This window comes from Leucoraja erinacea, chromosome 40 (genome assembly GCF_028641065.1).
Source record: "Leucoraja erinacea ecotype New England chromosome 40, Leri_hhj_1, whole genome shotgun sequence".
Lineage (NCBI taxonomy): Eukaryota > Metazoa > Chordata > Chondrichthyes > Rajiformes > Rajidae > Leucoraja > Leucoraja erinaceus.
Window position 1 is genome coordinate 630447 of NC_073416.1, and position 27386 is coordinate 657832.

The following is a 27386-nucleotide window of genomic DNA, read 5'->3' on the forward strand; positions in this document are numbered from 1 at the left end:
TGTCACCCACTCATCCTGTGAGTCATTACGGGATCACTGCACGGACACTGAGCTATCTATAGTTCCAGTCGTAATTCCTCTTGTGACCACAGACATGCTGCACCATTTCTTTCAGCTCCAAGGCGAGGAGATGGGCGGTCTGCTCCCCCCTTCCGATGCCCCAGACATGTGCGGCACTCTCCATCGCTGCAGTCTGGGTGTTTGGCACCTCTCTGCCCCTCCCCCCCCCCCCCCCAGCGGTTAATAGTGTGAGCAGCCATCAGCTCTGAAAGCATATTGCTAGCTATTTGGAGACGTTTTTCTAGTTGTGTGTGGGCAGCTTTACTCAGCTAGTTGTACTCCACTCCTGACAGCAGGCATAAGACTGTAGCATAGAGCTGCCCACTTTATTGTGAGGGGCTTGTGCGCCTGCTTCTACTCTCCATCTCCTTGCTCCGTACCTGAAGTTCAGGGAGCTGCTTCATCCAACTCCTTCCCACGACTTCATCCTCCCCAGAACACAGGCTCGGCCTCTCCAGCAACAGATATTACTCAGACTGCACCATGGTAACAGGCTGCTTGCCGTTTGTGCTCCCAAACATGTTCACAGTCCGTTCTTCCACGGATACCTGGCTCCATGGAAACATGCCGACAGCCAAATTCCACTGGGCCCAAACTGTTTCCACTTCTCTAGAAGCGTAGCAGATCAGGTGACAGACCGAGTGAAGAATTGGCTCAGTGTCCTTTCACCTTTGAGGTTTTGGTATGGATCCAACTCAAACCGGTGACGGAGAAAATCAACGGCACACACTAAATGCTGGAGTAACTCAGCGGGACAGGCAGCGTCTCTGGAGAGAAGGAATGGGTGACGTTCGGATCAAGATTGAGGAAGGGTCTCGCCCCGAAACGTCACCCATTCCTTCTCTCCAGAGACGCTGCCTGTCCCGCTGAGTTCCTCCAGCATTTAGTGTCTTATCAGTGGAGAAAATCACCTCTCTCACTGACGCCAGTGAGGTTGCCGCCATTTTGATGTTAGTCCCCGTGTGTCTACAACTATTGCACTGGGCGTCTCACTCGGAGAGGCTGCGAGAATGGGGTAGTGAGGGGAACAGCAAGAAGCCACGTGCAGAACGGGATGCTTTTCTGTGCTCGGGGTTTAAGATGCATCTTTGCATCGTGTACTCAACACCCAGTCTGAGGCCACCACTATTCCTCCTCCCCCCTCAATTGGATCCTTCACCATTGCAAACGCAAACTTGTACTTGAAAAGGACAGATCCGGTTCTGTTTAACAGCTGACAAGGACTTGCCACATGTTCAGATCCGCAATACACAGCAAGATACGCACAAGCTGCCACTGAGTGGCTGTCACTCCTGCTGAGTTCGATCAGAGAAGACCCGTGTGGAGGGATGGGGGTGGCCATGTACATTCCAGTCATTTATCCCCAAACCTTGTTCCTGACTCACACAGAAGTCACCTTTCATAGTCCCGCAGCTGAGCCATTATGTTCTAAAGTCACGTTTTGCCACGTTTGTTGTCAGGCAAGAATTTTAAATACGTAGAAACATAGACAATAAGTGCCGGAGTAGAGGCCATTCGGCCCTTCGAGCCTGCACCATTCGCCATTCAATATGATCATGGCTGATCATCCAACTCAGTGTCCCGTACCTGCCTTCTCTCCATACCCCCTGATCCCTTTAGCCACAAGGGCCACATCTAACTCCCTCTTAAATATAGCCAATGAACTGTGTGGCCTCAACTACCTTCTGTGGCAGAGAGTTCCAGAGATTCACCACTCTATAAGTTTCTATAAGATCCCCCCTCAATCTCCTAAATTCTGGCGAGGAACATCTAATGCTGTGGTACACAAAATTGCTGGAGAAACTCAGCGGGTGCAGCAGCATCTATGGAGCGAAGGAAATAGGCGACGTTTCGGGCCGAAACCCTTCTTCAGACCCGAAATCCTGAAGAAAATAGGCAACGTTTCGGGCCAAAACCCTTCTTCAGACCCGAAATCCTGAAGGAAATAGGCAACAGTAGCAGAGCCATTGGGACTCCTGAGAGCTCCTGGGATGATGGCCCCACACCCTCAATCATTTTGCTGTAGGCCAGTGAGGTTGAGTCCAATCAAGATACAAGATACAAGATACAAGATACATTTAATTGTCATTTGGACCCCTTGAGGTCCAAACGAAATGCCGTTTCTGCAGCCATACATTACAAACACATAGACCCAAGACACAACATAATTTACATAAACATCCATCACATTGCTGTGATGGAAGGCCAAATAAACTTATCTCTCCACCACTGCACCCCCCCCCCCCCCCCCCCCCCCCATGTCAGAGTCAAAGTCCCTCTCAACACCTTCTCTCACCCATCTTCGATCTCATAGAAACATAGAAACATAGAAACATAGAAATTAGGTACAGGAGTAGGCCATTCGGCCCTTCGAGCCTGCACCGCCATTTAATATGATCATGGCTGATCATCCAACTCAGTATCCCGTATCTGCCTTCTCTCCATACCCTCTGATCCCCTTGGCCACAAGGGCCACATCTAACTCCCTCTTAAATATAGCCAATGAACTGGCCTCAACTACCCTCTGTGGCAGAGAGTTCCAGAGATTCACCACTCTCTGTGTGAAAAAAGTTCTCCTCATCTCGGTTTTAAAGGATTTCCCCCTTATCTCCATGTTGAACCTGCAGGGTCGTGAGGAACTCAGCATTTGGTCAAAGGTAAGTCTCCATTCCTTGGTCCATGGTCCAGTCCTTGATTGCCTTCCTGCCAAGTTGGCCGAGTCTTGAGCTCAGCCCCTGTGTCCTCTCTCTTTACCCAGTGTGGATTAGGTGGCACAGACTTGCGTGAGGTGCGAGACGGGACCAGCTCGTTACCCAGCTCCCAAGCTGGCCAGTGTGAAGTCTGGAGGATGATTGCAAGTGTGAAGTTCGCTCACGGTTGTTCTTGCTTCATTTACCTCCCAATATTTTTAGGTAATGTCCGGGCAGAATTGTACAGTCACCATATGGTCCACATGGGTATCTATGACGACGGACCATACGAAGTGGGTGATGAAAGAAAGCTGGAGGCTAAGCTGGTTCCTGTACCTGCCCATAGCTACTTAGGTAGGATACTTGTCTAGTGCAGACAGAGAGCAGTGACTGGAGCCAATCCAACAAGGCTGAGGATTCCATTTAGTATCCCACCCAGAAACGCCACCAAAATATAACCTGCTTCAGGTTACCAAGGACGTTTTGGTTTGACTTGTTCCCCTTTTGGTTTTGCATTTCACGAGCAAGTCCACTGTGATGTGTGAAAGTCACATCATGGTTGCCTCCAGGGCTACGTTAGTCCTGCACTGGCATTATCGCATGGCATTGCAGTGTAAAGGGCTTGGCTCTGCTCGATGGTGCCCAGTCAGTGCCCGCGCCTGGCACCAGACACATCATGGCCACATCATGCCGAGATTGCTCCATAACATTGACTCCGTTAGCAATGACCCTTGACAGTGTCCACTGAACGAGTTCCAGCTTGTCGTGAAATGCAAAGCGTTGCCCTCTCGACACAAACCCACTCTATGATTTACGATTTGTGTTACCATTTAATCCAGAGGAATCCTCAGTTGCTTGCCCAGTCACCCCCCTCTGCTCTGCGCTTCCTTCTCGATTCTAACTCATCTTCTTCTTTCCCCCCCCCCACCCCCTCTCCCATTCCCTGCCCATCTCGAACGCACAGGTTTAATATTTCTGTCAACAACCAGTAGTTCAGACCCTGATCAGCTGGTTTACAAGACACCGGACCCTGCTGAGAAAGCAGCCAGAAGCCCTCATGACGTAACCCAACATAGTTACTTAGGTTTGTAACTGAGCATGTGCCAGGAGTAGTGTGCAGCCATTCCCTTGTGTCTTTATCTGTGTCCAAACATTCTGTGTGGGGGAAGGGGAACGAAAAACAACGTGTCGTGTTTCCTTTCAGAGGCTCCCTGTTCCTTTTGATGGTCACATGAATGTCACTGCTTCCTGTTGGTTGGGGTCCTTGACAACTACTCACGTGGGCCTTTGGTTAATGGTGATCCCGACTCTAAGTAGGAAAATACAATAGGAATAGTCCTAACAACTTCTTTGTCACAGGGCAGATAGATTATCAGCTAGGTAGAAGATGGAGGACAAAATGAGTTGAAAAGTGAGAGCGGAAATAGCAGACAGGAATAGAAAATGCCTCCAGAGGTCTTGGATAATGTTCTGATTGCTACCATCCAGAACAACAGAAAAACACCAAGTGGACTCGCTCTCAGTACTAAGATAGATACAACACGCTGGAGTAACTCAGCGGGATAGGCACTATCTCTGGAGGGAAGGAAGGGTGACGTTTCGGGTCGAGACCCTTCTACAGACTGGCCTCGACCCGAAATGTCACCCATACCCTCTCTCCAGGGATGCTGCCTGTCCCGCTGAGTTACTCCAACACTTTGTGTCCATCTTTGGTTTAAACCAGCATCTGCAGTTCCTTCCCACACATCTCACTCAGCCCTGGTCTTTTTAGTTAAATGACAATTATCCACTGAGGAGATGAATCTGAGTAGACACAGCTTGGAGCAACTTTCCCGAATGGTGATAAGGTTGATCATCAGAACAACTGCAGCCCCCATGGCAGGCTATTGCAAAGAATCAGGGGGAGAGCGTTGACCCTGGATGTACTTATGTGCAAGGAAGCTGTCTTGTTAAACGTGACATTGTTGATATTCAAGGCACCATATGGAAGCAGTGATGTTGTGTGTGAGATGTGTGCATGGTCCACAACATCACACTGTTGAATTGACTTCAAGCAAGCTATCATGATCCCAGCTCAGGAATGTATGTGTACTAGTTGGAAGTTTGCCCAGTCGAAAACGGCTTCACTCAATTCTGGTAGTCCATTACACAGTTGGCTGACAGAGAGTATGGCTGCCTGCCATTGTGCCTGCAAGGAGTGCTTCCGATTATCCTGCATGCAATGACACCAGAATGTTTCAGTTAACTGCTGACAATACTGAAACCTGGTGTCGTCCACATGGAAAGGGTGAGTGTAAGAAATGAACGTACGAACGGGGTTTCCAAGGTTGGTCGCTTGAGATATATCTCAAATGTTGGAGAATTACTTTGAAAGATTCCCAACTCGATGTGTCAAATTCAGCTTCCACGTGTGAAGGGAATTCAGAATCACTGAGAATCTCTGCTGCAGATTTACAGTGAGATTTGCAAGAACCTCCTATTTCCCCTCAAGCTTTGAATGGGGTACAAACTCAAACCCAGTACATCTGAATGAAATTCCACAGACACTTGTGGAAATCCAATGCTGACTGGATTAGACCATTAGACAGGAGCAGAATGAGGCCATTCGGCCCATCGAGTCTACTACGCCATTCCATCATGGTTGATCTATTTTCCCCTCTCAACCCCATTCTCCTGCCTGCTCCCGTTAACCTTTGACGCCCTTACTAATCAAGAAGCTATCAATCTCCGCATTAAAAATATCCAATGACTTGGCCTCCACAGTCATAGGTGGCAATAAATACCACAGATTCACCATTCACAGATTGAAGAGGGTGAAAGTGTCACCAAAGGGCACAATGAGACACATCCAAGGCATGTTTCTGAAATATCCAAGATTATATTTCAAGGGACCAAGCGTTTTCTAAATTGGGAACGATGAGTAAAGTGCACCCAGTCCATGCGGACGGTGATAATCTGCTTGTGCTTAGTTCTTGTGATTCACTGTCAGTGGCATGTTGGTGCGTGTTGCATGTTTCAGCTAGCTTTCTGTGTTACTCGGATACTTGTCATGTCATTACCCGGTCTCTGGTTCCACCCTCTTTCCATGGGCTTAAACCCCCCGCACTGACCACCTCCTCTCCCTCTCATTTTGTTCGATTGTGGGCTCATGGCGTGCCCCAGCTCCCCACCAACCACCAACCTCCACATTGCGATGGTCCCGGGTTCCAGCCCCTGCTGCCGCCGCTCAATGAGTTAATCATTGGAAGCCAAGCCTCCCGAGACCCCTTCAGCTTCCTGAGACCCCAGCAGAACAAGCTGGAGGGCTGCACTTCATCAATGACACCATTCTGGATGCCCCATGGGTCCAGATGCCTGACTAGGCCTACAGTCTCACACGAATAATGAGTGGCCCCTTCCGAGAAGGTGTCATCTGGAGATCAGTCGACCAGCACGAGGGGGGGGAGCAAAAAAAACCAGGGGGGGTTCAAATGTTAAACGGCCGATTATTTTCATTCCCCGTTCTAATCAGAGTGATTGGATTTGGGTTTGATGCCCTTGAAAGAGGCGGTTGGTGAAGCTAAGGGATTGGATGACTCTGAATAGCTCTTGCCCTCTTGTTGGCCAGCACAGTTCCATCTCCACACTTCATGCCTAATATTTCCATTGACCAGTTCGTAGCTATCTGTTTGCCTGGCGCAGGAGCAAGACATTCCATTCTTCAAAACAGCTGCCAGCTTGCTTGAGTTGGGCAAATAATCACCGTAACAGCAAAAATAAAACCATCTGCTTCACTCAATTAACGTCCAGCCTTCATTGTACTAGCCTTTCGACATCTTGGACAGATGCTGAATGCCTGAGATGCTCCATCATTTTCCAGCACATCCTTTCACAAGCCTCACAGCTTCAAGCCAGCACACCATTTTGTGTCTTGCATGGTTTGGGGAACTGGAGAGTTGGCACTTGCACACGAGCATCGAGTGTTTCTGACTTTGTACATAACCCAACCCCGGCATCTTGAAGATTGCTTCACACTCAAGCAACTGTGGGAATCTCTTGTAGAGAAAAGATCAGAACACCACTTTAATGGAATAAGTTAATCTCAAACTCGCTGGCATAGATCGCGTTAACGTTGAATGATCCTATTTGCTACATGAGTCTGAGGGCTGCCATTTGTGAACACCAATGGGAATTCTGCAGCTCTCCACTCAAAGCTTCAGGGAGCATTATTGTCCTTGTGGGAGCTCGTGATGAGTTCTAGCCACTGAATCCTCTGGAGCAGATCCAATTCACTCCAGATATTTAGCTGATGAATTTTGTACTTTTAATCATTACATTGTGTATGTGAATCTCTATTTTCAAGGCACTTTTACCAATGTTTCTGGATGTAAGAGAATAAGCAGGTTGAGCAAGTGCATATTTCATATTCATTTTGGACATTTAGTTTTCTAGTTTTCCAACAAGTCCTGACCTTGGTGTGGCTGGATATGAACCTGTCTCAACCACTCTAATGTCAAGGCTTGGAACTCCAGTGTTATTTTAAGAACATCATTTATCACTGAGGTTGGTGGTGGGGGTGGATTTACAGGCACACCAATGATTTTCCGGCACCCTTTGGTTCCAGAGCCTTTCTGGATTATCCGTTTTGCAGGAATGTTCCGCCTATGCCGCCGAGGGGCCAAGATACCGGCCTGTAAAGTCGGCCTCGGAAGTCGGCTATGGGAACGGATCTGCCGGCTCCAGCCGGGCCGGAGTTCCAGAGCCCCGGCCGCAGGGGGCAGTTTCGGCCCGCTGATCGGCCGCGGAAGTCCCGATGAGGTTGAGATTGGCCGCCTCCCCCGGCCTGGGCACCACATTTTCAGGGGGACTTCCAGGAGGGATTTCAAGGGCGCTCTCGGAATGAGGTCGAGATTGGTCACCTCTCCCGGCCTGGGCACAAAGTATAGAAGTTGGGAGGTCATGTTGCAGTTGTATAAGATGTTGGTGAGGCCGCATTTAGAATATTGTGTTCACTTCTGGGCACCATGTTATAGGAAAGATGTTGTCAAGTTTGAAAGGGTTCAGAGAAGATTTACGAGGATGTTGCCAGGACTAGAGGGTGTGAGCTACAGGGAGAGGTTGAGCAGGCTGGGTCTCTATTCCTTGGAGCGCAGGAGGAATGAGGGGTGATCTTATAGAGGTGTACAAAATCATGAGAGGAATAGATCGGGTAGATGCACAGAGTCTCTTGCCCAGAGTAGGGGAATCGAGGACCAGAGGACATGGGTTCAAGGTGAAGGGGAAAAGATTTAATAGGAATCTGAGGGGTAACTTTTTCACACAAAGGGTGGTGGGTGTATGGAACGAGCTGCCAGAGGAGGTAGTTGGGGCTGGGACTATACTCCGTATGGACATCACGTAGTCACAATAGAGCCCGGGTCTCTGGTGCTGTAAGGCAGCAACTCTACCGCTGTGCCACAGTACCGCCCAATTAGCTGGATCACCTCCAGAGACTTTTTCCTCGTCCACTGTCCATCCCGACGTCTCAAACACAGTATTGTGGGTGCACTAGAGCTGCGAGGTCTCAATGGTTCAATGGTTCTTTATTATCGCATGTGCCAAGAGACAGTTCAGCAAGTTGTCACCCATACACAAGCACAATCCCAGATTTAATGCCGAATGTATCGGAACAGCAAGAGTCGCCAGGTTTTGGCGCCATTTTCAAAGGCCCAGCTGCAGCTGGCCACAAAGGCCCGTTGCAACCGTCGCCTCCGTCCTGTTTACTCTGGTGGGACGATTAAGAGGACAGACCCTCAGGATGGGAGTGAGATCATTCGGCAGATGCTGGGGTCAATGGAGCTAACAAGACCAGGATGGGATAGGTTATTTTTAGATGAAAGTATCAAAGGACGTAGTTGAAGGCAGATACATGAGGCTAAGTCAGTGTTGTGCCCTGGTCTAAGGCAATGGTGCAGGTTCAGCTGGCTGCCAGGCCTCCTCTCCTTCCCATCTGTAATGGTGACCACTAACACCTGACATCCGCTACTGTAGGGGATTTCTCTGGTCCACTGTGAGTGAGCATTTATTTTGCAGGGGCTAAAATACAAAGCAGAAATTCTATAAGGTAGACAAAAGTGCTGGAGAAACTCAGCGGGTGCAGCAGCATCTATGGAGCAAAGTTAAATAAGCAATGTTTCAGGCCGAACCCCTTCTTCAGATATTGGTCAGATCGCATTTGGAGTATTGTGAGCAGTTTTGGGCCCCATACATGAGGAAGGATGTGCCGGCTCTGGAGAGTGTCCACAGGAGGTTTACAAGAATGATCCCAGGAATGAGTGGGTTAACACAAGATGAGTGTTTCAAATTCTGGCCTCTTGAGTATCGCTGATTTTAGTAGCCTGGACTTTAATATTCTCCCACAGTCCCCGATGCTCTCTGCCACTGGAAATTCTCATGCTCCAAATCCCATCTCTTTCAACAGTCCTTTCATCGCCTAATTCGAACATTTCCCTCTGTGTCCCGGCACTATATTTCATTTTAGAATATTCCTGTGAAATGCATCAGGCCATTTTACCACATTAAATGCATGGAGTTGATGGGCCGTGGGTCGAGATTACTTATCCAGACCTTTTTTCTGAAAGCCTCTTTTACGCCCCAGTAAATGACCCACAAAGTGCGTTTGATAAAAGCACATTATCAAAGTGCATTTGATAAAGCACATTTGACAGCACATTTCTTAAAGAAGAGCACACTCTGGTCTCCTGAGAGTGAATGTGTTCTGTAATGGGCTGTCAAACCCAGCTTGGTTTAATCATAAAGAAAAAGTCTTGCTAATGTAATGAGTATATATAGATGCAATATAACTGCCTATATTTTACGACAGGTTAAAAGAAGGCTCCCTTCTTGAATATATTTGAATAAATAACATCCAGAAAGCAGACAAAAAATAACCCATGTAGAGACTACTTTCAGACTGAAGAAAGGTCCCGACCCAAAACGTTACCAATTCATGTTCTCCAGAGATATTGCCTGACCCGCTGAGTTACTCCAGCACTTTAGTTGTGGACTTTTGTGCAGCAAAATGGACAATTCAACTATTGCCACCAAACTGTTTGCGGTGAATCTCACCAAACATTTGTTTCGGGTAAATAGGATAACCGAACAAAGGTCCTGATATTTCGTGAAGAAGGGAATGAGCAATTGGGAGCAATCTGCCATTTTGAATTAAAATGGCTGCTTCATCTCATGAGATTGCACCTTGTGAATCCAACCTTCTTCATTTGTTGCATACAGTCGAACTGCAGGGCTCAGAGTTGCAGTAGTCAATTCATTCTTTCAAATGAAAGGGTTACTTGTGCTACTGAATTTGTTGGCTGCCATTTTGACTTGGTTTTATGCAACTAATGCACACTTGTGGAAAGAATATTTTTTGATATTGAATTTAACTGCATCTACAATAACATATCCATTTATCTGGAGAGATGGGCCTTGTGCTTATATACAACCTGCCTTATAGGATTTGGAACTAGACATACAAATTAAACCACACTTGGAGTACTGCATTCAGTTCCAGTCGCCCAGCTAAAGGAAGGATGTCATTAAGTAGGAAAAGATGCTATAATTTAGTTTAGTTTAGTTTAGAGATACAGCGCGGAAAGAGGCCCTTCAGCCCACTGAGTCTGTGCCGACCAGCGATCCCCGCACATTTACACTATCCCACACAGACTCGGGGCCATTTACAGAAGCCAATTAACCTACAAACCTGTACGTCTTTGGAGTGTGGGAGGAAACCGGAGCACCCGGAGAAAACCCACGCCAGTCACGGGGAGAACGTGCAAACTCCGTACAGACAGCACCCGTAGTCAGGATCGAACCCGCTGTGAGGCAGTAACTCTACCGCTGCGCCACCGTGCCGGCCTTGTGAAGCCAATCTCAACCTTGTTCTAAGCTGTTCAGTCAGGGGCCGTGCAACCGCCCAGAGCCACTGTGATGGCAGTAGGCATTGCTGCACTCCTGGACTAAGGCGAGAAGGATGGAGTCTTATCTTGGCGGATTGGCTGGGATTTCTCCCCATGGCCACATTGCCTGTCATCGCCCACTATCCAGTTTGAGGTGAATAGAACGAGTCAGCAGAGGACCAAGTGTAAAACGTGCACACTGATATCCCTCAGCAGCTAAGGAAGGAAATGTACACATTGGAGCTGGGAAGTGCTGAAGGGTGGGACAGTAATTCTATTCATTTCCTGCTGCGCTACCTAAATGAGTGCCATGGGCCCCCTTTCACAAATGGCAGTGTGGGTGGTGGCTGGAAGCCCAGAGCAGGAGTGGTGGAACAGGGAATAAACAGCAGTGGAGGCTGAGACTCTCATGCTGTGGGGTCCTGTGCACAGGATTACTCTGGGTGCACTGAGGAATTACTTAAAGGTTGAGCAGGATGACCCTTATCAGTATTTTCTTAAACAATGCGGGTGAAGAGAATGGAGGTTTTATTGAGATGATATTTTAGTTTTGAGATACAGCGCGGAAACAGGCCCTTCGGCCCACCGAGTACGCACCGACCAGCGATCCCCGCACACTAACACTATCCTACACACACTAGGGACACTTTACATTTACACCAAGCCAATTAACCTACAAACCTGTACGTCTTTGGAGTGTGGGAGGAAACCGGAGCACCCAGAGAAAACCCACGTGGAGAACGTACAAACTCCGCGCAGGCAGCACCCATAGTCAGGATGGAACCCGGGTCTCTGGCGCCGTGAGGCAGCGACTCTACCGCTGCGCCACCGTGACGCCCCTCCTCTCTCTTCCTCCTCGTGTCAAAACCGATCAAGATTCCACGAGCTTTATCCCAGAGATCCATGCGTGGGTTGGGTAATTGGCTGCTGTGAATTGCCCCAAGCGTGTGGGTGACGGGAAGAATCTAGGGAAGGTGATGAGAATGTGGGGAGAGTAACATGGAATTGGTATCAGATCAGAGTAAATGGGTGGCTGTGTTTGACAGACTCAATTGAGAACAGTCCTGAACTCCTATCTACCTCATTGGAGACCCTCGGACGATCTTTAATCGGACTTCACTGGACTTTGTCTTGCACTAAACGTTATGCCCTTTATCCTGTATCTGTACACTGTGGACGGCTCGATTATAATCATATGTAGTCTTTCCACTGACTGGATAGCACGCAACAAAAAGCTTTTCACCGTACCTCGGTACATGGAAGCCTGAAGCAATCCTTGAGTTTGTGAACTTCTTGGATATCTGTAATGGAATTTTGTGACTCTTCCCTTGGAGTGTCAAAGTCATGTGTTCATCAGGGAATGAGGGAATGATTGCGGTGTAGGAGGAGGCCAATCGGCCCGTGGAGTCCTTGCTAGTCCCTTGGCTTCTCCTCAGTAGCCTTGCAAATGATTCCTCACCGTATGTTTATCCAATTCCCTCTTGAAGGCCACAATGGAACTAGTCTCCACGACACCTGCAGACACAAGTGTTTGCTCGTTTGCTGTTGCCCCATAGTATCGGTGAATAACTGATCATGCACCAAGTTATGGATAGGACTTCCCTTTTTGTTCAATTGTTTAATTGTGCCAACCTATTCACAGCAAGTGTTAAGAGGCGTCATCAGGTCTGTCTTCGTTCCAGCTCTTCGATGAATGTATTTCAACCGTCTCCAGGTCTTCCCACGTGAGCAGATAAGATGACCAATTTCCAGTATAGATTTTGCAACAATTTTTCTGCTTCTATTGTCTTTAAATTGTTCACGAAAATGAATTGCGGGAGAAATCCTGAAAATTTCACATCAAATGACATTAGACCTGCAAGGGCCTATATCTATACCTATCAATGCAGGCTCTCTTTCCACTGACATGTTTAATGGTACTTTATTGTTACCACATGTACTGAGGCAGTGTACAAGAGTTGCCAGGTTGGGCGCCATTTTCAAGTCCCAGTTGTTGTAAGACTTCACAGAGTTGTTAACGAGGCGATGGAGGCCCGTTGTCCTGGTGGCGTTACAGGGTCGGCCTTGCCAAGCGTAGCCGTGGTGTCCTCCACCGCTCTGTGTCCGCTCCCTCGACCTCTTGGAGCGGCTCCTGTTCTAACCGAGCCCCAGGCTGCAGCAGGGCCTCCAGTGACCATCTCCACCGGAGTGGAACGGCAGCATTTATCAAATGTGTTCCTTGTCAACGTTGCAGGTTGTTTTATCCCCAACATGACCTCTCGAATCTTTACAAACTAATATTACTGGTTGTGGTTTATCTTCTGTGTCTGTGGATTCATAAGGAGTGGAACAGAGTGGTGGAAACCTCTTCAGATAGACTTACGTCCTGCTTGCAAAACCAGGACTGATCTGGAAGATAATGCCTCTGTAGCAATTTATTTGAAGACATCTAGGCCATCAATGCACTTTCCAGTGTAGCCCAGATTACTGAGTCACTGATTGCTTGAGTCTGAGTTGGTTCCAGTGGCAACCAATCCAAATAACCAAGCACAACATCACGGCCTCCTGCACTCAGAACCGCAAACTATTTCCATCACAGAACACTTTTAAAAAGTTGGTATTTTGGCCATCGAATGCTTTCAACTTTCTCAGAGCAACTTTAACCTGATCGCTGCCTCCGTCCTACCCACCTCTCAACCCCGCACCAAACCCTTCAAGAAAATGATGCAGTTAGGAGCAGCACTGAGCCGGATATTACCCTCCAGTAAAGTGAATGGAGAGTGACATTGTGCAAAATGGCCGATGGAGCCAATCCCAAAATGGTTGGCCCCGGTGTTTGAGCCCAAAATTGTTTGACACTCTGATATCTGTGTTTCTAACAAATAGTTGCTCAATATGCTGGCTCAGGTAACGTGCCTGAAACGTTTTGCACCATACAATATAACATGGTCCATACTAAAGTCCTGAGCAATGCTTAATCAAGGTTATTAAAATAAATGACTCTACCTCCCCCTCACCCCCCCCCCCCCCCCCCCCCCGACCACACCTAACTAACCCCCCTCCCCCAGGGTCCGCTACGCCTGGTGCTCTGTTTCTTTCATTCCTTGCATGTTAACCAAGTCTGCCATCTCCGCCATCCCCGTTTGCGTTCCTGAACTGCTCGTACTTCTTGCAGGGTTCTCTGTAGATTCAGGTAAAGGGCTCATTCGGCAGAACGAGTTGAGCGTTGTCTCGGGGGCACCGAGAGCCAACCACACTGGGGCAGTGGTGATCCTGAGGAAAGAAGGTGTCAACAGACTGGCACCCGAGCACATCTTGTGGGGAGAGGAGCTGGGCTCATCGTATGGCTATGCAGTCGCCACAGTGGATCTCAACAGTGATGGGTGAGTGCAAGCACATCAACTTCCTTATTCTTTTTTAGTTTAGTTTGGTTTAAGAGATACAGTGCGGAAACAGGCCCTTCGGCCCACCGAGTCCACGCCGACCAGCGATCCCCGCACACTAACATTCTACACACACTAGGGACAGTTTACATTGATACCAAGCCAATTTACCTACAAACCTGTACGTTTTTGGAGTGTGGGAGGAAACCGAAGATCTCGGAGAAAACCCACACAGGTCACGGGGAAGACGTACAAGCTCTGTAAGATAACGCCCGTGGTCGGGATGGGTCTCCGGCGCCGAGAGTGCTGTACGGCAGCAACTCTACCGCTGCGCCACTGTGCCGTCTCTCGGAGATAGACACAAAATGCTGGAGTAACTCAGCGGGACAGGCAGCATCTATGAAGAGAAGGATTGGGTGACGCTTCGGGTAGAGATCCTTCTTCAGACTGGGAGTCAGGGGAGAAGGAGACACAGAGATAAAGAATGGTAAGGTGTGAAAATAAGACATCAAAGGAGATAAAGGTCAAGGAACATATAGAATAGATCATTGTTAGCTAGGAGGTGAAAACGAAGAATACAGAGATAAGATTAAATCAGGGGGACAGTAAGACTGGTGGGAGAACTAGGAAGGGGGGATAGAGAGAGAGAGAGAAAGCAAGGGCTATTTGAAGTTAGAGAAGTCAATGTTCATACCGCTGGGGTGTAAGCTGCCCAAGCGAAATATAAGGTGCCGTTCCTCCATTTTGCGCTGGGCCTCACTCTGACAGTGGAGGAGGCCCAGGACAGAAAGGTCAGTGTGGGAATGGGAGGGGGAGTTAAAGTGTTTGTCAACCAGGAGATCAGGTAGGTTAAGGCGGACTGAGCGGAGGTGTTCAGCGAAACGATCGCCGAGCCTGCGCTTGGTCTCGCCGATGTACTGGAGTTGACACCTGGAACAGCGGATACAGCAGATGAGGTTGGAGGAGGTGCAAGTCACCTGAAAAGACTGTCAGGGTCCTTGGATGGAGTCGAGGGAGGAGGTATAGGGACAGGTGTAGCATCTCCTGCGGTTGCAGAGGAAGGTACCTGGGGAGGGGGTGGTTTGGGTGGGAAGGGAGTTAACCAGGGAGTTGCGGAGGGAACGGTCTCTGCGGAAGGTGGAAAGGGGTGGAGATGGGAAGTGGTGGGATCCCGTTGGAGGTGCAGGAATTTCAGAGGGTCATGTATTGTATGCGACGGCTGATGGGGTGGAAGGTGAGGAATAGGGGGACTCTGTCTTTGTTGCGATGGGGGGGGAAGGGAGCAAAGGCGGAGCTGCGGGGTACCGAGGAGCCACATGTGAGGGCCTCATCAATGATGGGTGAGGGGAACCCCCGTTCTCTCAAGAATGAGGAATTAATTATTCATATTCCATGTGCAGACTTATGTATTGACCCTACACCCTCTCAAAACCCACTCTACCCCCAATACCACGTGCCCTAATTTTGCCCACTAATCTCCTATGTGGGACATTATCAAATGCTTTCTGAAAGTCCAGGTACATGACATCCACTGGCTCTCCCTTGTCCATTTTCCTAGTTACATCTTCAAAAGATTAGTCAAGCATGATTTATCCTTCGTAAATCCATGCTGACTCGGAACGATCCTGTTACTGCTATCCAAATGTTCGGCTATTTCATCCTTTATAATTGACTCCAGCATCTTCCCCACCACTGATGTCTGGCTGGTTACACAAAAAAGCTGGAGGAACTCAGCGGGTGCAGCAGCATCTATGGAGCGAAGGAAATAGGCAACGTTTCGGACCGAAACCCTTCTTCAGACCCGAAATCCTGAAGGAAATAGGCAACGTTTTGGGCCGAAACCCTTCCGGGTTTCGGCCCGAAACGTTGCCTATTTCCTTTGCTCCATAGATGCTGCTGCACCCGCTGAGTTTCTCCAGCTTTTTTCGTGTAACCTTCGATTCTCCAGCATCTGCAGTTCCTTCTTAAACACTGATGTCTGGCTAACTGGTCTATAATTCCCTGTTTTCTCACTCCCGCCTTTCTTAAAAAGTGGGATAACATTAGCCACCCTCAGCTACAAGTTAATTCCACCGCTGTTGGGCGGAGTGTAGCCTCGGGAAAGGTCAGCGTGCTCATCGGCAACTCATCTGACGGCGTGTAGTAATTGACCCGGCTTTGCAGGTGGATGGACCTTGTGGTCGGCGCTCCGTACTTTTTCGATCGGAAGGAAGAGATTGGAGGTGCCGTGTACGTCTACATTAACCAGGCCGGCAGGTTGAATCGAGTCAGCTGCATCCGACTCAATGGGACCAAGGACTCCTTGTTTGGGCTGGCTGTGGCTAACATTGGGGACATCAATCAAGATGGTTTTGGAGGTAGGTCCGTGCTGTCCACGAGCAAATCATTCACGGGGAAGGAGAGCGCGATGGTTCCATGCTTTCTTTATTATCACGTGTGCCAAGGTGCAGTGAAATGTATTTTGCATTCAGCTAAGCAAGACAATCCCCAGGTTAGTACACAATGTACCACGACCACGGATGAACACGGAGGGGAGGCTGGCTGGACTATGGTGCCATCCTCACCTTGGTGCCATTTATGTTATGTTGTGTCGTGGACTTTCTGTGTTTGTGCTTTTTTTTAATTCAATTTCAATTTTATTTTTAATATGTTTTATTATTTATTTATTATTTATTTATTTTTTTGTGATTTTTTTTTTATGATACTGCCTGTAAGGGAAATTCATTTCGTTGTCTCAAATTGAGACAATGACAATAAATTTGAATACAATAAAATACAATACAAAGTACAAACAGACCATTGGGTCTATATGCCATCTTGGCACCATTTCCCAGTCCCACCTACAGTTGGCCACAAAGGCGCATTGCAGCCGTCCTCTCCATTTTGTTTGTCCTGCGAACCGTCGTCCCTCTCCTCGCCCGGCCCTCTCCAGCCCTTGTTATGGAGTGGGCATCTCCATCTGCCCACCTTGATGGCGCGTTGGGTAAGACCACCCCTGGTTCTTCTTGCCAGCCCTTTGTCTGGCGTCCACCGCCATTGTGTAATAAGATTGGACATCAACGATTTGGATGAGAACATACAGGGCAAGATTAGCACGTTTGCTGATGGGTTCTTTTGCTGATAGTGAAGATGGTTGTGAACGATTGCAGCAGGATCTGGATCGATTGGCCAGGTGGGTGGAGGAATGGTTGATGGAATTTAATACAGAGAAGTGTGTGAGGTGATGCATTTTTGGACGTCGAACAAGGGCAGGACCTACACAGTGAATGGTCGGCCTCTGGGTAGTGTTGTAGAGCAGAGGGATCTAGGAGTACAGGTGCATGGTTCCTTGAAGGTGGAGTCGCAGGTAGATAAGGTGGTCAAAAAGGCTTTTGGCACTTTGGCCTTCATCAGTCAGAGTATTGAGTATAGAAGTTGGGAGGTCATGTTGCAGTTGTATAAGACGTTGGTGAGACCGCATTTAGAATATTGTGTTCAGTTCTGGAGTAGAGGAATAGATTGGGTAGATGCACAGAGTCTTTTGCCCAGAGTAGGGGACAGAAGACCAGAGAACATAGGTTCAAGGTGAAGGGGAAAAGATTTAATAGGAATCCGAGGGATAACTTTTTCACACAAAGGGTGATGGGTGTATTGAAGAAGCTGCCAGAGGAGGTAGTTGTGGCTGGGACTATCCCATCCTTTAAGAAAGAGTTAGGTAGGTACATGGATAGGACAGGTTTGGAGGGATATGGACCAAGCGCAGGCAGGTAGGACTAGTGTAGCTGGGACATTGTTGGCTGGTGTGGGCAACTTGGGCTGAAGGGCCTGTTTCCACATTGTATCACTCTATGACTTGATGACATTCTAGTGTAATTTGCTGAAACATTCAGGAATACAAATAACCAGTAACAGTCCTGGTGCGGGGAGCTTTGTAACTTTGTCAGTGCCCTTTATGTAGTGACTATTTGTATACCTCATGTATAATTCACTGTGACTTGTCACACATGACAATAAATATTCAAGTCAATTCAATTCAGTAAAGGTAACCCTAACTAAAGCCCTTCATGACTCATTGGGCAAACAGGAGTAAGCTGCCGGCCTGTGATTCAGATTCAGATTCAGATTCAATTTTAATTGTCATTGTCAGTGTACAGTACAGAGACAACGAAATGCATTGTCCACACCCTGAGCTTGTGGCGATAGCTGTACCAACCTAGGGTGCTAATGGGTGGAAGGATCGAGAGCCAACCCTGGCATCTCTTGCAAGCTGTGCCAACAATTTGCAAGTTGGTGACCTGTCAGGATTTGGTGTATATAACGGGATGGTTGATTAAATAGGTATCAGCACAAATATTTATAACCTTTATATAACCTGAAATTCCCATGTTGGGAAAACAGAACTAGCACCTTAAATGGAGGGGTGCAATGTCTTGCGTACGGGAGAGAAAGCAATAGGTTCTACCTTATTTTATGACATTTCCCGTATAGAGCAGTGTTTAAGCCGGTCCCATTTGCTGGGTCACTTAGTGAGAAAGTGCGCCATCTGGTGTGATGGGGATTGCCAGCCGCTGCAGTAAGCTCAGGACAGGATCAGATTCCAACCGCCCCGCCACTCTCTCCGACGGACCCCTTGCACTCCGACAGCCCTCCTCACTCTTGCGGAGCAGGGTCCCGCCGATGTCCGCGGTGGGCGAGCCAGGCCTACTGGAGGGCTTGGCCATGCACACCGGGAACACGCCCAACGCTCACTGCTTTCACCATAAGCCAGCAAGGGGATGGCACTCAGCACACCACGGGGAAGGATCAGTGCAGAAAATGCAGGACTAAACTTTGCTGGATGTTTTTACTAGTTATCAACACAAGAATCTAATTGAGGCCAATCGGGTGCTGGGATACTGATTAAACATGAGGCCATTCAGGCCCCGCCCCCAGCCTGTTCCACCAGTCATAGAGTAATAAAGTATGGAAACAGGCCCTTCGGCCCAACTTGCCCACACCGGCCAACATGTCCCATCTACACTAGTCCCACCTGCCTGCGTTTGGTCCATATCCCTCCAAACCTGTCCTATCCATGTACCTGTCTAACTGTTTCTTATACGTTGGGATAGTCCCAGTCTCAACTACCTCCTCTGGCAGCTCGTTCCATACACCCACCACCCTCTGTGTGAAAAAGTTACCCCTCAGATTCCTATTCAATCTTTCCCCTTAATTCTCTGTCCTCTGGTCCTCGATTCCCCTACTCTGGGCAAGAGACTCTGTGCATCTACCCAATCTATTCCTCTCATGATTTTGTGCACCTCTGCAAGATCACCCCTCATCCTCCTGCGCTCCATGGAATAGAGACCCAGCCTGCTCAACCTCTCCCTGTAGTTCACACCCTCTAGTCCTGGCAACATCCTCGTAAATCTTCTCTGTACCCTTTCCAACTTGACAACATCTTTCCTATAACACGGTGCCCAGAACTTTTATTTAGCGAATGCAAAGTCCTTTAGCCAAGCAGTTGCCTCTTGATCTGCTGTATGAAGGGTGACAAGTCCTCCTTTGAGTCTTTGTTGAGGGCATGCTTCAATGATGTGTTGCATTGTTTGCTGCTCTCCACAAGCACACCGTGGGGTTGGACTGCTGCCCCATTTGTGAAGGCTGGCCAAGCAGCGGCCATGTCCAGTCCTGAATCTATTCAGCGTTGTCCACTGCTTCCTTGGGAGATTGGTGTCAGGGACAGGTAGGGTGGGGTCTGACATCAGATGTTTATTTGGGTCGCCCTTGGACTCCCATTCCTTTTTCCAAGCTGATTGAGAACTGAACTGAACACAATACTCCAAATGCGGCCTCACCAGTGTCGCATACAACTGCAATATGACCTCCCAACTTCTAAGCAGAGGTGTTTCTGAACACTCTTGATTGGAAGGGCTCTGATTTTAAAGTAACGTTCCTTTAGTGCTGGGCTCATAACAGCAGCAAAAATTGTTCCGAGCTGTAAGCTCCAGTGCAGATTTCTGCTGATTGATTCCAGCAGGCCGCAAGTATGTATGTGCCGAGGCTGACAGAATATCGTTCTCTTATTTTATAAGACATTGCTGTTGGGGCCCCGTACGATGAACATGGCAAGGTCTACATCTACCATGGAAACAAGTTTGGCTTGAACACAATTCCTGCTCAGGTACCCAGCAAAGACACACATATTGAATTAAAGCAACTGGTGATAAGCGATTGCATGCACTGGAATCGATTTCTAATTGAGTCAATTCATTTACCTAATTCATTGACTTTTGCAATTGAGTCTAATTCATTGACATTTGCAAGTTGTGCTTTGTTTTATAATATACTGATGCTGGGCGGGATAACGCCGCAGCGGGTAATGCAGATGCTCCACAGACCCAGGTTGGATCCTGACTACAGGTGCTGTCATTACGGAGTTTGCACGTTCTCACGCTGACCGCGTGGGTTTTCTCCGGGTGCTCCGGTTTCCTCCCACATTCTAAAGACATACAGCTTTGTAGGCTAATTGGCCCTGTGTAAATTGATATAGAGTCATAGCCATGGAGTGATACAGCATGGAAACAGGCCCTTCGGCCCAACTTGCTTACACCGGCCAACATGTCCCAGCTACACTAGTCCCACCTGCCTGCATTTGGCCCATATCCCTCCAAACCTGTTCTATCCATGTACCTGTCCAAATGTTTCTTGGTGCACCTAACGTCCCAAGGGTGTAGGATAGAACTAGTGTACAGGTGATCGGTGGTCGGCACGGACCTGATGGGTCAAAGGGCCTGTTTCCACCCTATATCTCTGAACTCTAAATTCTAAACATTTGCCTGAAATGATTGAATAAATAAGTCTGGCTACAGGGGCTGCTGTTTCGGAGATTTAAACTTTAGAATTTTGAGATACAGTGTGGAAACAGGCCCTTCAGCCCACCGAGTCCGCACTGACCAGCGATCACCCCGTACACTGAACCTACACACACACTAGGGACAATTTTCACTATTTACCGAAGCTAATTAACCTACAAACCTGTACATCTTTGGAGTGTGGGAGGAAACTGGAGAAAACCCACGCAGGTCACGGGGAGAACGTGCAAACTCCGTACAGACAGCGCCCGTAGTCAGGATGGAACCCGGGTCTCTGGCGCCGTGAGGCAGCAACTCTACCGCTGCGCCACCGTGCCGCTCTATATTTGTTATATGGACTAAGCCTGCATTTGTTCACAATGTTGGGCCATGTGATGCCAGCCTTGTCTTTGAACAGTGATTCTTGAACCATGCTTCCCTCTCGTAGATAATCGAAGGAGAAACCGTGGGAGTGACCAAGTTCGGGTACTCCATTGACGGAGGAGTAGACATTGATGATAATTCTTACCCAGATATGGTGGTCGGGTCACTCTCTGATTCTGCAGTTCTGTTCAGGTGAGACATCACGGAGAACTCTTTGCCACAAGGGTCGGGGGAGATTGCAGATGTTGAAACCTTTGCAGGGATGCGGGGAAATCACTGGGTGTTGGATCTAGTGAAGGCAGACCCAAAAAGCTGGAGTAACTCAGCGGGTCAGGCAGCATCTCTGGAGAGGAGGAATGGGTGACGTTTCTGGTCGAGACCCTTCTTCAGACTTGAATCTAAAGAAGGGTCTCCACCCAAAATGTCACCCATTCCTTCTCTCCAGAGAAAAGCAGCTAACATGATCAAAGACGTAATCAAAGGAACAGGTTCTTCTCATCATTTATATGGTTTCTGAACGGCACTTCCATAAGCAAAGGTATTGTTCCGATTCACCTCGACCCCATTGCGGACATTGGACTTTGTCTATGGAACTGATGCCCTACATTGTTGCCAACTATTTGATGCACCTGATACCTTTGCTTGAATGATTGCATGCAAAATAAAGATCTTCACTGCACTTAGGTTTATAATTGTCTTGCCACACGTGACAATAATAAACCTAAACCCAACTTCCAACTCCAAGAAGGGAAGCTTGAGAGTGCGCTCAAGGCTATGTTCGCACTCATACGAGGTTGTTGCCAGGACTAGAGGGTGTCAGCTACAGGGAGAGGTTGAGCAGGCTGGGTCTCTATTCCATGGAGCGCAGGAGGATGAGGGGTGATCTTATAGAGGTGTACAAAATCACGAGAGGAATAGATCGGGTAGATGCACAGAGTCTCTTGCCCAGAGTAGGGGAATCGAGGACCAGAGGACATAGGTTCAAGGTGAAGGGGAAAAGATTTAACAGGAATCTGAGGGGTAACTTTTTCACACAAAGGGTGGTGGGTGTATGGAACGAGCTGCCAGAGGAGGTAGTTGAGGCTGGGACTATCCCAACGTTTAAGAAACTATTAGACAGGTACATGGATAGGACAGGTTTGGAGGGATATGGACCAAACGCAAGCAGGTGGGACTAATGTAGATGGGACATGTTGGCCGGTGTGGGCAAGTTGGGCCGAAGGGCCTGTTTCCACGCTGTATCACTCTATGACTCGATGACTATTCCACTATTCCTACCGCAGGAGAAAAGAAGGGAAGAAGATTAGACTTTATTGCCTTTCATCACAGTGAGGAGTGTGGGGAACCACAGTGGTGGATGTTTATGTTAACTTGTATGTAGTTGTGTGTCTTGTTAGGTTTTTTTAATATGGGTGTATGGTAGATCGAATTTCACTGCACCTTCATTGGTACAGGTGACAATAAAACACCTTTGACCCTTTGAATTCTGAATCTTCTGTCTCTTGCCGCAGAGCATGTCCTGTCATTAATGTGACGAACCACATTTACATCAAACCGCAGCAAATTGATCTGGAGTTGGAGAACTGCAGGCTAACGGCGGGCATCTGGTAAGAAACCACATCAACAAGGACAATGGAACCTAACGAGATGTTTCCCTGTAGCTGGGCGGCAGGAAACATCTGCACTGGCTCCTGTCGGGGTCACACAGTCCACTCGCTTTTAAAGGAAATTCCATTACAAGCTCCCGTTTACAAATTCCCCCTCTGGTTACCAGTCCTAATAAGGAGAAAGGAAAACTAGAAGGCCAGGCTTGTGTGGCCTGGTTGAAGCGTTCAAAATGACCAAAGGTTAGATGCGGAGAAAATGTTTCCTGCTGTCGGTGAGATCACAACAAGAGCTGTGAATATAACCAATCCAGTCGGCATTTCTGGGGAAAATTCTTTCTGCGGTGAATGACGGAAATGGATTGAAGGGGAAACTGGGTCTGCACGAGGAAGAAAGAAGGAATTGCAGGAAATGCCGATGGGATGCAACGTGGTGGGAGGAAGTTTGTGTGGGGCGTAAATGTCGGGACAAATGACCCACTTCTATCTGACTGGATATAAAGAGCAGATCCCAGTGGCTCAGCAGTTAAACGCACAGCCCTGCATTTGCAGGAAGGCCAGCAGGTTTGTGCTCCTCTCGAACAGTGAAAGGCCTGGATAGAGTGGACGTGGAGAGGATGTTTCCACTGGTGGGAGAGTCTAGGACTAGAGGGCACAGACTCAGAATTAAAGGTCCTCAGAATTAAAGGACGTGCCTTTCGGAAGGAGATGAGGGGGAATTTCTTTAGCCAGAGGGTGGTGAATCTGTGGAATTCACTGCCACAGACGGCTGTGGAGGCCAAGTTATTGGGTATTTTAAGGTGGAGATTGACAGATTCTTGGTTAGATTAGAATGAAGGAATAGTTTAGTGATTAGTACGGGTGGCAGGGGTTATGGGGAGAAGGCAGGAGAATGGGGTTAGGAGGGAGAGATAGATCAGCCATGATTGAATGGCAGAGTAGACTTGATGGGCCGAATGGCCGAATTCTGCTCCTATCACTTATGACCTTATGAACGTATGAGGGCTAGTACTGAGGACCTGGTCAGAGGTAAAAAACCCTTGTTTGTTGTACACAGCCTTACCTGCGACCCACTATAAATCAGGTGAAAGATTGAGTGGGGAATCTAAAGGGACTGAGATTCTTCCTCTTGCACCTAATGTCATGAAATTGTCAGTCTGTTCTGAAGTCAAAGGAACAGAATAAGTAAGTTCATTTGTCATAGGAACAGAATAAAGGCCATTCGGCCCATTGAGAATGGGTTAGAGATTTCACTGCACGACCACTGCAGGCCCCTGTGGTCAGTCTCAGCACTGGGCTTTCCAGGCTCAGCCTGCCTTTGAGGAATAACAACTAGCGTGGTGTACCCAGAGGTTGCTTGTATCCCGGGAATCATGTCCCGCCAGCTGGCACTGCCTTGGAGGGAGGAGGGACAAAACCCCTCTCCCCCGCCCCTTTCACTTCACGCAGGGCTCCTGTTAATGAGAGAGTGTGGCAGCATTCTTCTCTACCCACATGGGAAAGTGCCCAGTGCCCAGCTTCAGGACAAGGGGTCACAGCTTAAGGATAAGGGGGAAATCCTTTAAAACCGAGATGAGAAGAACTTTTTTCACACAGAGAGTGGTGAATCTCTGGAACTCTCTGCCGCAGAGGGTAGTTGAGGCCACACAGTTCATTGGCTATATTTAAGAGGGAGTCAGATGTGGCCCTTGTGGCTAAGGGGATCAGGGGGTATGGAGAGAAGGCAGGTACGGGATACTGAGTTGGATGATCAGCCATGATCATATTGAATGGCGAATGGTGCAGGCTCGAAGGGCTGAATGGCATCTACTCCTGCACCTAATTTCTATGTTTCTATGTTTCACACTGCGCCCATGATGTACCGCTGAGGAGTAGCAGCAGGAGGGGGGCAGTGGTTGGTCGATGGGGGGTGGGAGTGTGCTGGGACCAGGTAGGGACAGGTGGGGGGGGGTCTGCTGCCACGTGCGGCGGCAGGCAGTAGACAGGAATGCTCGGTGAGCCTTTGTGCCACACACGTGCCAGGCTGGTGAAGCTGGCGTGATGGGGCCACATTTCAAAACACTCCCACCCTGCTTGCAGTGGCCGTGTCCTTCAACCCATTTAAGCTGCACTGGGAGATCTTCCCCATGCGAAAGCTGATGAGTCGCTGCCAACTGCAGCTGGTGCACAGCGAGTGCTCCAGTCACTTGCGCGGGGAGCGGAGCGGAGCCGGAGAGGGCAAGGGTGGCACTGCCCATCAGGCGAGGTGCCCGCTGCTCAGTGCCCCTCCAGGAAGCGACTGAGGAATGGTGCCATGGGACACTGAGGCGAAGGAGGAAATGTGTGCCCTCTCCTGGGTGAGGCCCAGCCATGCCAACGTGAGATGCTGTCAATGAAATGGAAGGCCTCCAATTTCATGGGGTCTTTGCAGTTCATTGGAAAGACATTGCTGATATCAGCTGGCTTGGTGCCCAGCTACAATACTTCAACTTTGCAAAACTGCAGCACACCCACAACCTAACATGTCAACTTCATAAGTCATAGGAGCAGAATTAGGCCATTCAGCCCATCGAGCCTACTCCTCCATTCAATTATTGCTGATCTATTTTTTCTGCTTAACCCCATTCTCCTGCCTTCTCCCCATAACCCTGGACACCCGTCCTAATCAACAATCTACCAATCTCCACTTTAAAAGCACCCATCGACTCGGCCTCCCCAGCAATGAATTCCACAGATTCACCACCCTTTTGCTGAAGGAATTCCTCCCAAACTGGGTGACGTTTCGGGTTGAGACTTCTGAAGGAGGATCTCGACCAAAACGGAATCTGAAGAAGGGTCTCGACCCGAAACGTCACCCATTCCTTCTCTCCAGAGATGCTGCCTGTCTGTCCGGCTGAGTTACTCCAGCTTTTTGTGTTCACACACCTGTTATGCTGCTGCAAATATACATTTCATTGTTCCGTTTTCGGACACATGACAGTAAAACACTCTTCACTTGATTGACCACTTTACCAAGCCAGCCCGCGGCCTCTCCTCAGTGGAGACACAACAGACTGCAGGAGGAACACTCAGCATCTGCAATGGCAGGGAACATTCAACTTTTCACCAGGACTGATGCAAGGTTTAGGCCGTATACATTGACCATTCCTTTACATCCACGGATGGTCTGGCAGAGCAGATTGTTGGACTGCAATGAAGTCCAACCCTGCACAACCCTGCCTCCAGAAATCAATTGATTGAATTGATTGAAAGATACAGCACGGCAACAGGCCCTTCGGCCCGCCGAGTCCATGCTGACCATCAATCACCCGTTCACACAAATCCCACTTTTGCATCGATTCCTTACACACTAGGGGCAATTTACAGAGGTCAATTTGTTCCGTTTACTTTAGAGATACATTGTGGAAACAGGCCCTTCGGCCCACCGAGTCCATGCTGGCCAGCGATCACCGCACACTAGTTCTATCTTGCACACACTAGGGACAGTTTAACAAAAGCCAATTAACCTACAAGCTTGCACATGTTTGGAGTGTGGGCGGAAACCGGAGCACCCGGAGAAAACCCACGCAGTCACGGGGAGAAGGTACAAACTACGTACAGACGGCACCCGTAGTCGGGGTGGAACCCGGGTCTCTGGCGCTGTGAGGCAGCAACACTACCCGCTGCGCCACCGTGCCGCGCCAAATCTCCGCTGATCCTTGCACAAGTCTCTCAGTCGTGGCCAGTCAAGCATGGTCCTGGCTCTCTCATGCAGCTGGGTGGGGGGTGTGCAGAGATGGGGACTTTGAGTCCAACGAGCCTGACTCTCCGATGAGCATCCCCGCCTGTGGGACAGCGCAATTATTGTGTCTTCCTTTCCCATCCTGGGCCACTGGGTTTGGGAGACTCCAATGCCCTTTTTCATTTTGTTTCAAATCAGTGTTAAGGCCCTGTCCCACTTTCCCGAGTTAGTCACGAACTCTCCCGAGTTTTCCACTTGATTCGAACTCGGGGAATGTTGGTAGCGAGCTCGTAGGAGGCCGTAGATGTTTCCTAGCGGCTCGTAATGCCAGCCGTAGGAACTCGGGGCATCAGGTAAGTCAGGACGATTTTTCAACATGTTGATAAATGTCTACAAGTAAATAAATAGCCCTGAGTACCTACGAATGGCTATTACCGTAATTCTCCGAGTTCGAATCAATGGGGAAAACTCGGGAGAGTTCGGGAGTAACTCGGGGAAGTGGGACAGGGCCTTTAAGGGGCAGGGGCAGGGACAGGAATAGGAATGGGGCCACAGATAAGCTATAATCTCATTCAATGGCGGAGGCCTGTACCTGTCTGCAACTTAATGCTTCCCAAGGATGTCGGAGGTGGGACCGTGGAATTATCCCCCTTAACTCTTGACTCTTCCGACCAGCTTTTCCAGAGCTGATCCCAGTCTTGTAATCTCCCCGGCAAAGTGGATTTACATCCATCGACAGCAGAGAGGTTGGGATGGAGACTGGGTGTTGCCAGTGAACGCAGTGGATGGTCAAAGCTACGGCTTGTAGACCTCCTGCTGGCAATGAAAGGGCAGATTACGGAGCGCTTGAAAAATCCGGAA

General features: G+C 48.7%; 1 protein-coding gene across 3 annotated transcripts in view; it reads left to right on the forward strand.

Moving 5' to 3' along the window:
- Positions 1 to 27386, forward strand: part of LOC129714728 (integrin alpha-7-like) — a 124103-nt gene that overhangs the window by 56433 nt on the left and 40284 nt on the right. For 2 of the 3 annotated variants that reach the window (XM_055664523.1, XM_055664521.1), the window contains exons 5-10: positions 2973 to 3104; positions 13821 to 14028; positions 16192 to 16385; positions 20079 to 20167; positions 21286 to 21413; positions 22733 to 22828. In XM_055664523.1, coding sequence (XP_055520498.1) covers positions 2973 to 3104; positions 13821 to 14028; positions 16192 to 16385; positions 20079 to 20167; positions 21286 to 21413; positions 22733 to 22828 — 847 coding nt within the window. Of the gene's footprint in view, positions 1 to 2972; positions 3105 to 3714; positions 3835 to 13820; positions 14029 to 16191; positions 16386 to 20078; positions 20168 to 21285; positions 21414 to 22732; positions 22829 to 27386 lie in introns of all 3 variants that reach the window. The other variant, XM_055664522.1, reaches the window with a different exon arrangement.